The sequence below is a fragment of the Solanum stenotomum genome, chromosome 11 (assembly GCF_019186545.1).
Source record: "Solanum stenotomum isolate F172 chromosome 11, ASM1918654v1, whole genome shotgun sequence".
NCBI classification, from domain to species: Eukaryota; Viridiplantae; Streptophyta; class Magnoliopsida; order Solanales; family Solanaceae; genus Solanum; species Solanum stenotomum.
Genome location: NC_064292.1, coordinates 39159026 through 39169484, shown reverse-complemented (window position 1 = coordinate 39169484; position 10459 = coordinate 39159026). Strand labels below are relative to the sequence as shown.

The following is a 10459-nucleotide window of genomic DNA, read 5'->3' as shown; positions in this document are numbered from 1 at the left end:
GCAGAGAGTGGAGAGAGGAGAATTGTATTTGTATATCTGTCATATAATTGTATATGTATATGTATAATTTGTATGTATAAAAGAGGAGAGAGACTAGAGAGAGGAAGAGAGGAGAGAGGTGCACGTAATTATAGCTAAAAAGAGGATGTAAGTGGTAGTTAATTCAAACTATGGGTGTGTTCCAATTTTCTCATGTTTAGTTGGGTAAAATATTTTTCAAATCAACTCATTTTCCTCAAATTTAAGGAAAATGACTTCCCTTCAAAAATTAAGGTAAACATTTTCCAAAGCTTTCATCCAACTTCAAAATACAATTTTTTTGTTGAAAAAATAACTTTTCTTGATGAAAAAATAATTTTAAAGCTTATTTTAAAAAAATAATTTTCAACTTCAATTATATTATTTTTTTACCCGACCCCCCCCCCTCCCGCCATCCCCTACCACCACCACCCCCGCAAAAATAATAATTTAAAGTTTTTTTAAAAAAAATATTTCCAATTTCAAATTTTTATTTTCACCCCACCCCTACCCTGACCCCACCCTCCGAAAAAAAAATTATTTTTAAAAGATATTTTCAATTTCAATTTTTTATTTTTTCACTCCCCCCAAAGCCCACCTCCACCACCCCATTAAGTTTATTTTAAAAAAATATTTTCAATTTCAATTCAAAAATTATTTTCTACTCTCTAGTAAAAATAAAAGATATTTTCTCAAAAATATTTTTATTTATAAATCAAACACTAAAAAATCTTTTCCGAGAAATATTTTATATTCACCAACCAAACATAAAAAAATAAGTAAAAAATGTCTTTGTTTTTCAGGAAAACATTTTTCTTCATACCAAACACATTCTATAGCTATGCTAGCTAATTAACTAGTATATATTTGTTTATTCGCGCAATTTTTCCTAATTAATATTATTATACTCATATATAATGTAGTTTGTGTTTTCATTATCTTATTGTTTAGAATGTATTTTCCATGTTTGAATACCAACATAATTTTGATTTTTGATATCAATGACAAAATTTATTCGCTGTAATTAATTTTTCTCCCCAATTATTAGTGTAAATTGTAATATTGAATTTTTCAAGTTTGAAGAACTTGTTTTAACCACTTTTTCAAGAGATAAATACCTTCATCAAACTCCAATAATTTTTTCCAAGTGAAATGTGAATTCACTACACCAATTTCTATATATTCATTTTAAATTTAACTTCAAATATTATTTCTAAATATTACCAAACTCATATTCAAACTCCTGCTACTAGGATTTACCATTTAAACCAACCATCATAGGGACCTTTACTAAATACAAGTAAATGTTCTTTCCATAAAGTGTGAATTAAGCCACAGAAGTATTAAAGTAACCTACTATATTCTGAGATTAAATGTAATTAATAGTATAAGAATATATTTTATAGGCTAACATGCCTATAATTTAATGAATATTAGTATACCATTAATTACTTGTGTTGTGCCCATAAATATAAATGAAAATAATATGCTTCATTAATTCCAATTTATATAACACACTTTTTTTAGTTAGTTCAACAAAAACACATTTATAATTAATAATAATTTAATTTTAAAATAGCAATTTCACCTTTAATAAAATGATTATATTCATTACAAATACTGACTTACAATAGTTGAGGGGTGTCACCCCACACTCCTTCTTTGGAAAACATTGCTTAGTTAAAATCACAACTATATATATATTGACACTCCTCAAGACCTCAAATTTTACACGATTTTCTTCTTTATATTTTGACACATCTTAATCGATATTCTGACTCCACCAATACTGACTTATTTTTTACTGTAAATTTTAAAATACTTCTAATATTTTTAAATTTGATATCTGGTCAAACTATATCATATAAATTATTATATCACGAGAGAGTAGATTACATACATGAGATAGAGAGAAAAGATGGGTCTCAATCAAAGTGTCTGGTGCTTATACAACTCCTTTATTACCCAAATTTTGTCAGCTTCTTATTCTTTTTATTCCATAAAACACAGGTATTGTTTCTTGTATTAATTAAAATGAATGAACCATCCCTCTTTCTTCACTCCACATGAGTCCACAATAACACTCTTTTCCTTTTAACAAATCTTTTTTCTTCTCATTATATTTCTGAATTCTGCTGCTCAAACATGAGACTAATAAAAGCACACACTGTTACTATTGTATTTTAGGTAAGTAACTCTGTTTCCTCTTTAACTCTTTCTTCATTATTTTTGTAATATTATGTATGCAACAAATTCTTGAGTTATAGGATAACATGTTCTTTAATACCAAAGATGCATTCTACTTTTTGTTGTACTTAATGTCTCTGCTTCTGTTAAATTTAATTAGAGTTAAATGATTTTAGGCACAAAAATGTGTGATTTTGGTTGTTAGGACTCAATTATGAAAGTTATATGTTTTTTTTTGTCTGTCATCACTCTCTTTTTCTCTTCCTATATGTATATGCCATACTCATTCCTCCTTTTTTTTTGATGATTTGTCAGATTAATTAGAATCTCCCAATTTGTTCATTCAATAATAAAGGTGTGGGTCAGTTTGAGCGCATCTTGATTAATTCTATGAGACATTTGTCATCTCTCACCAATAATAAATATCATGTAACTCTATTTACCAAAGTTAAGGCAGATGAAAAGTAATAACCTAGTGTTTTTTTGTCTCTACTGGGATTTTAACTTACCTCATAGTTCTCACTTACTTCATTGACCAATAGGCCACAACGTTGGTGCAATAAGTTTAGAACTATTCAGTTCAAGATTTTTATCTTTTCTGGTGTTATTTTCTATCCCACTATAGTCAGATCCTTCCTGCGCTTCAGATATGGAGAATATGATTGTAGGAAAGATGAAAAAACAAAGGCAGCTCTTTAGTATCTTTCCTTATAACCAAGATTGTAAAGTCAAGTGAAACATTATATACTTAAGTCACTTCAAAGAAAGATGTAAATTCATTTGCAATATAGTAAATCCACAACTAAATACAAATTGACATCTTAAACACATCAACCAATCACCCAACATCCTTTATGTGTCTGTGTATATCTGTTTAACATCTTTCATATGTGCTTTACTCAATTCATAAGCTATCTTATTCTTTTTAAGTGATATTTTTAATTTCTTATTATACAACAAACATTTGATTAGGTATACATTGCTTTTAAGTAAAGGGGTTTGTTATATGTATATTCTTGTTTCTATACTTTATTGTTTGGTTACTGATTGTTACTTCTCTTCTTTGATCAGTTACTCATTATGAATGGGCTCCCATCATATCTGTTATGGAGTTTGTATCCCCTTGTGAAATGACTTTTTAGCCCTTCCCATATTCAATCATGTCTAGAATCCAAACTCTCCATTCCCTCCAAATCCTTGCTATTTTCTTGAAGTTTCTTGTTTTCTTTTGCCAGCCGTCTAATTCATTGTCTGTTGAGACAGAAGCACTTCTTGAATTTAAAAAGCATCTTGTTGACCCTTTGAATGTCTTGGAATCTTGGAAATATTCAGATTCCCCTTGTAAATTCTATGGCATTCAATGTGACAAACACACTGGCTTGGTCACTGAAATTTCACTTGACAATAAGTCCCTTTATGGATTTATTTCCCCTTCAATATCTGTCCTCCAAAGCATTACTTCTCTAGTTCTTCCTTCAAATCACCTGTCTGGAAATCTTCCAAGTGAATTGGCGGATTGCGCCAATCTCAAAGTATTGAATGTTACTGACAATAACATGAACGGTACGATACCTGATTTATCTAGCTTGGCTAAGTTGGAGGTGTTAGACTTGTCAGATAACTGTTTTTCTGGAAAGTTTCCAGCTTGGTTTGGAAAGTTGACTAGTTTGGTTGCATTAGGCCTTGGTGGAAATGAGTATGATGAAGGTAAACTTCCTGATTTATTTGGGAAGTTGAAGAAAGTTTATTGGCTTTTCTTGGCAGGGTCAAATTTGACAGGACAAATCCCGGAATCTATTTTCGAAATGGAGGCACTAGGTACTTTAGATATTTCGAAAAACCAGATATCCGGGAATTTTCCAAAGTCCATAAACAAGCTGCGAAATCTCTTCAAGATTGAACTTTATCAAAACAATTTGACCGGGGAATTGCCAGTAGAACTTGTAGACCTTATACATCTGCAGGAAATTGATGTATCTAGAAACCAGCTGCATGGGACTTTGCCTAAGGGGATTGACAACCTGAAGAATATAACGGTTTTTCAAATATTCAAGAACAATTTCTCTGGGGAAATCCCTGCAGGATTTGGAGATTTGCAGCATCTTAATGGCTTTGCTGTGTACAACAACAGTTTTACTGGAGAAATTCCAGCTAATCTTGGCCGGTTTTCGCCACTGAATAGCATAGACATATCTGAGAACAAGTTTAGTGGTGCATTTCCAAAATATTTATGTCAAAACAACAACTTGCAAAATTTGCTTGCTGTTGAAAACAGTTTCACAGGGGAGTTTCCAGGTAATTATGCTTCTTGCAAGACTTTAATGAGATTGAGGGTGAGTCAGAATCAACTCTCTGGGAGAATTGATGAGGGTTTATGGGGGCTTCCAGAAGTCACAATGATAGATTTCAGTGACAACAACTTCACTGGAACTGTATCTCCTGGAATCGGGGCTGCGACTAAGTTGAATCAGTTGGTATTATCAAACAACAGATTTTCAGGTGACCTTCCAAAAGAACTTGGAAAGCTCACACAGTTGGAAAGGCTATATTTGGATAACAATGAATTCTCTGGCATAATACCATCTGAACTTGGCTCATTGAAGCAAATTTCATCTTTGTATTTAGAGAAAAACTCACTTTCCGGGTCGATACCATCGGAGTTGGGTGAGTTTCCCAGGTTGGCAAACTTGAATCTTGCTTCAAATCTTCTCACAGGCAACATACCGCATTCGTTGTCAATGATGGCCTCGTTGAACTCTCTGAATCTTTCGAGTAACAAACTCAGTGGCTCAATTCCAACAAGCTTGGATAACCTGAAGTTATCTTCATTGGACCTCTCTAACAATCAGCTAACTGGAAGAGTTCCTACAGATCTTTTGACGGTGGGAGGAGAAAAGGCATTTGTAGGAAACAAGGGGCTTTGTGTTGATCAAAGCATCAGGAATGTCCGAAGGAACTCAGGCTTGGGCGCTTGTAGTGGAAAGGCTGCTCAGGAAGTGCTCATGAAGAGCAAACTAGTTGTGTTTTGCATTGTATTACTTTCTTTGGCAGTTCTAATGGGTGTTTTCATGTTTGTGAGTTACTGGAAGTACAAGCACAACGCTGAAGCTGATTCAGAAAAGCGTCCGGGACATGCTAATGGAATGGATCCAAAATGGAAGCTTTCAAGCTTCCAACATGTGGAACTTGATGTAGATGAAATTTGTGATGTTGGTGAGGATAAATTGATAGGAAGTGGAGGAACAGGAAAAGTTTATCGGTTAGATTTGAAGAAAGGTTGTGGCACAGTGGCAGTAAAGCAGCTTTGGAAAGGAAATGAGGTGAAAGTTTTGACAAGGGAAATGGACATTCTAGGAAAGATCAGGCATCGAAATATAGTTAAACTGTATGCCAGTCTAATGAGCGAAGGTTCGAATTTGTTGGTTTTCGAGTACTTGCCAAATGGTAATTTATTCGAGGCACTACACCGAGAAGTCAAGGCTGGGAAGACAGAATTAGATTGGTACCAGAGGTATAAAATTGCAGTTGGAACTGCAAAGGGAATCGCTTATTTGCACCATGATTGTGTCCCTCCTATAATTCATAGAGATATCAAGTCAACAAATATTCTACTTGATGAGGAGTATGAAGCGAAAGTTTCTGATTTCGGGGTTGCTAAAGTTTCAGAAATTTCCTCTAGAGTCTCCGAGTTCAGCTGCTTTGCAGGCACTCACGGCTATTTAGCTCCTGGTATGTTTCGAAGAGGAAAACCCAAATACTATGTTCCCACTTCTTTCTATTTTCACTCTTTCTAGTTTCCTAACATCACATTTGAATTTGTTTTATTGACAGAGCTAGCATATACTTCCAGAGTGACAGAAAAGAGCGATGTATACAGCTTTGGAGTTGTTCTATTAGAATTAGTAACCGGAAGGAAACCAATAGAGGAAGCCTATGGAGAAGGCAAAGACTTGGTTTATTGGGCATCAACTCATCTAAATGACAAAGGAAGTGTTCTGAATATTCTTGATCAAAAGGTGGTTTCCGAGCTTGTCCAAGATGACATGATCAAAGTGTTGAGGATTTCTGCCCTATGTACGACTAAGCTTCCTAATTTACGCCCCAGCATGAAAGAAGTAGTAAAGATGCTTGTTGATGCTGAACCTTGAACATTTAGTTTTCAAGTAAATGTGAGAAAAATGAGAAAGATCCTTTGTAGTTTTCTCCTTTTCCCTCTTACCATATAGTTTAAATTCCAATCTTCAGTATAGTTTTTGTTTTATGATTATGCATATGCCATGTAAAATTGTATCCAACTTTGTCTGTACAAGTTCATTTTGTAAAATGGAATGCATTTTTCTGGTTGAGCTTATAATTTTTGACAGTTTTTTCTATTTCTTTATAAGTAAATGAAATCAGTATAGACAAAACATATTTTCAAATTTATATAGTAAATCTAGCATAAAACATGAAACAAAGTAAGCCAAATCAGGTGATTATTTTCAATTTTTTTCCATTACATAAGAAGAAGCAGGAAAAGGGGAAGGGAAAAGTGGATAGTGAGAATATAACTTATATAAGTAGTATCTTTTTTATGAAACTCAACAACTTCATAGCCAATATTGCTAGTTCCTCAGGAAGGCATCTTTGATTACATTCAGTTCATTAACAACATTGGCAATGTCCATGTGATCTTTTGCAGAGTCCACTGAACAAGCAATCCCAACTCGAAAAATCAATGTGAGGCACTCGATTATTTTATTGTTGCTGATCAGTCTGCCCGTTTCATCATAGACAAGTTTAGGATCAGAAACATCTTTCACTTGCTCAGGTATGGCTCTCTTAACAAAATCATGAAGGTTTAGACCATCCTTGAAAATCTCATCAGTTGGACTTCTTCCAGTAAATGTTTCCAAAAGTAGAATTCCATAACTATAGACATCTCCATAGGTCGAAAACGTATTACCTGTAGCATATTCTGCACATACATGAATTGACAAACTTGATAAGTAAGAGGATCTTCATAAATATAAAATGATGTTTAGAGAGGGAGAAGAGTTAATTACCAGGTGGAACGTATCCAATAGTTCCTCTTATATTGAGAGAGCTGGCTGATTGGCTTAAGGAGAGCAGATTTGCAGCATCAGGCAGAAACCTTGCCAGTCCAAAGTCACCTAAATGAGCAACAAAATCTTCATCCAAAAGCACATTATTTGGTTTGATATCGCAATGTGTCAATGGCGTTCCAGATTGATGATGAAGATAATCTAATGCAGAAGCCACATCAACTATTACATTGAGTCTCTGTAGCATGTTCAAAGTTTTAGGCTCATGATTTTCTTCACCATCTGTACTTCTATTGTGCAACCAATTTGCCAAATTACCATTGGCCATGTATTCATAAATGAGAGCCTTGAAGTCGCTACCTTGGTAATCAATGCTTGAACATGATGTTAAGAGTTTTACCAGGTTTCTATGCTTGATATGCCTTAGTGCTTCACATTCAGTAAGAAAGCTCTTAGAAGCTCCCCTAACTTGGAGTTTGAGCACCTTTATGGCAACAAATTTTCCATTTTCCTCTAGAATGCCTCTGTATACGAAGCTAAATGCACCCGAACCAATCATGTTTGACGTAGAGAAGCCATTAGTTTCTTTGTAAAGACTATTGTAAGTCACTCTTGGGATCACGTCCAACGATGAATTCTCCGATGAAGTGGACCTCTTTTTTCTTCTAGCACACAAGAAAATAAGAAGGGCCACTGTGGTTGCTGCCAATAATCCTCCAATAACCAGCATTACTATTATCAATCTATGAGATAACCTTCGTCTTCTTGACGCTACTTTGTTGCTGCACTTTGGCATTTTGAACTCTGGAATACCACCACATAGCTCACTGTTCCCAACAAGTGAAACAGCACTCATGTTTCTGAAAGCTCCTTTCAAAGGCACCTCACCCTCCAAATCATTATAAGACAAATTTAAGAATTTCAAGGAGACAAGTTCATCCAGAAACTTTGGGATCCTCCCTACAAAGTGGTTATGAGAAAGATCCATATATTCAAGACTTCTCAAAAAACTTAAGGATGTAGGAATAACTCCCTGAAGGGCATTGTTACCAAGGTATAGCTCCCTCAAACTAGTCAAAGTGCCAAAGCTGCTTGGTATTTCACCTGATAAATTGTTGTATGAATGGTTCATGTAGATCAAGTTTATCAATCCAGTCAAGTTTCCAGAGCCAATCCCTACAGGAAAATACCCCGTCAAGTGGTTGTTTGAGAGGTCAAACTCTATAAGGGAGAGCCCAAACAGTTCTTTCGGTATAAGACCACTAAGTTGATTTCCATTCAGATACAAGAGTGATAAGAACTTGCAGCTTCCAAGACTTGAAGGCACAGTACCTTGCAAGTTGTTTGATCCCAAATCGAGTTCAATCAACCTCATCAAATTTCCAAGAGAATGTGGAATCTCACCTGAAAATCTGTTGTGGTGAATGTATAACCTACTAAGTTGGCTTAGTTGTCCAATAGACTCAGGAATCATACCAGTAAAATTATTTTTCTCGAGACCAAGTACTTGCAGGTTTTCAAGCTGTAAAATCTCTGTGGGAATGTTTCCTTGGATGAGATTCCCCCCTACAGAAAGCCGCAAAAGATTGGACATGTTGCCTATATCTCTTGGCAGTACTCCTCCAAGATTGTTGTTTTCCAGTATTAGCTGCTCTAAACTTGTACAATTTTGTAGGGAGTAGATAAACTTCAAATCATCCAACATTCCATTTCCAAAATGATTTTCAGCAAGTCCAAGCCAGTACAAATCCTTTTGGTTTCCAAAGGCTGGTACTTGTCCAGTGAAATTATTCCCGTCGATACCAAATTCCATAAGTGATGTAGAATTCAGTACTGAAGTAGGAACCTTTCCTGTCAGTTGATTTCCCACAAGGAGAAAGAACTTTAAACTTGGAAGATTGAACCCCATATCTGATGGAAGACCCCCTTCAAATTTATTAAAAGTTATCTGAAGTGTGTGCAATGATGACAAGTTGAAAATCGACATAGGAATCTCTCCAGACAAATAATTCAAAGCAAAATCAAGAAACACCAAATGTTTGAGTCCACCAAAAATATCAGGTATCTTTCCATGTAATTGATTATCTCCTAATGCAATTGCCAAGAGTGAAGAATGATTACCTAGATAAGCTGGAACTTCTCCAGTCAATTTATTCAACTGAAGTAGTAAATTCTCAAGTTTATTCAATGATCTCAACTCTGTTGGAATCCTTCCACTCAGATTGTTATTACCTAAATGAATATAATTAAGATTGGAGCACCGCGATATGTTTCTTGGTATTTCACCAGAAAATGAATTGTTTGCTAAGTTCAACCTCCGTAATCTCGATAGCTTTCCTATCTCTCCAGGGATTTGGCCAGTGAAACTGTTTCTGCTGAGCCAAAGTACCCTGAGGAAACTAAGATTACCAACTGCTGGTGACAATGGACCAAACAATTCACTAGAGTTCAAGACAATCATAATGACTCGACGATGTTTGTTGCCACATGTTATGCCAATCCAGCTGCAGAAATGACTAGATTCATTCCAAGAAGCTGTTATGTTAAGTGGATCTGATATTATTGCATTTTTAAAGGAAATCAGGGCCAAATGATCAGTATCATTTCCTTGTGCACAACACTTTGAGAGGCAAAACAGTAAGAAGAATAGAAAGTGGAAAATTAGAGAGGACATTGTTGGAGTTGAGCAATAAGCAAAGGAATGAAAAATACAAGGTGATAATTACTTGAAGAACAATAAGTCAACTAAAGGCCATAGTAATCAATTCATTTTTTCAAACATATTGTATTCAAATTTGGAAGAAAGCATATCTTTTTTTCCAATTTCAACTCTCTATTTTGTTCCTTTTTTTTTCCTTTGAGCATAGATGTCATTGTGTTGTTGTTTCTCTTTTGTTTCTTTTCAACTTTCTTGCAAGTTGGAGCATTTGTGAAAGAATGAAGCTCTTTGATCACATCCACATCTAAGCAAAATCATGAAAAGTAGCTAAAAATAATATATAAAAATATAAGTTCCCACAAGTTGAACTTTTAGATCAATTAATTTACACAATTAAATATGATATCAATATTATATTCCCACGGGCATCTCCATCTCTAATCTTTATTTTACTCTTTTAATATAGAGTTTTCTATTTTTTTCAGACAATCAACTCCAACCCAATTATCTATTTTACGCTCTAAAAAAGAATCTTTTTCTCTCTCTTCAA

The 10459-nt window shown here is 34.5% G+C and overlaps 2 protein-coding genes across 2 annotated transcripts; one reads left to right on the top strand and one right to left on the bottom strand.

The window, feature by feature from the left end:
* The first annotated feature begins 2089 nt into the window (after nucleotides 1-2089).
* Nucleotides 2090-6566, top strand: LOC125845273 (receptor protein-tyrosine kinase CEPR2-like). Its single transcript, XM_049524748.1, has 3 exons — nucleotides 2090-2205; nucleotides 3277-5934; nucleotides 6037-6566. Exons 2-3 carry the CDS (start codon nucleotides 3366-3368, stop codon nucleotides 6351-6353), a joined length of 2886 nt encoding a protein of 961 aa, XP_049380705.1. The 5' UTR covers nucleotides 2090-2205; nucleotides 3277-3365; the 3' UTR covers nucleotides 6354-6566.
* A 141-nt stretch (nucleotides 6567-6707) lies between these two features.
* Nucleotides 6708-10151, bottom strand: LOC125846137 (probable LRR receptor-like serine/threonine-protein kinase At3g47570). Its single transcript, XM_049525586.1, has 2 exons — nucleotides 7251-10151; nucleotides 6708-7162 (listed from the first exon to the last, which is right to left on the bottom strand). The coding sequence occupies exons 1-2, from the start codon at nucleotides 9922-9924 to the stop codon at nucleotides 6810-6812; spliced, it is 3027 nt and encodes a 1008-aa protein (XP_049381543.1). The 5' UTR covers nucleotides 9925-10151; the 3' UTR covers nucleotides 6708-6809.
* Between the last annotated feature and the right edge of the window lie 308 nt (nucleotides 10152-10459).

Bases quoted from the DNA above. Each gene is read 5' to 3' on its own strand.
- LOC125845273 (XM_049524748.1), top strand. From the start codon at position 3,366: ATGTCTAGAATCCAAACTCTCCATTCCCTCCAAATCCTTGCTATTTTC. The intron at 5,935-6,036 runs GTATGTTTCGAA...TTTTATTGACAG, and splicing joins TCACGGCTATTTAGCTCCTG to AGCTAGCATATACTTCCAGA.
- LOC125846137 (XM_049525586.1), bottom strand. From the start codon at position 9,924: ATGTCCTCTCTAATTTTCCACTTTCTATTCTTCTTACTGTTTTGCCTC. The intron at 7,163-7,250 runs GTAATTAACTCT...ATGTATGTGCAG, and splicing joins TATTGGATACGTTCCACCTG to AATATGCTACAGGTAATACG.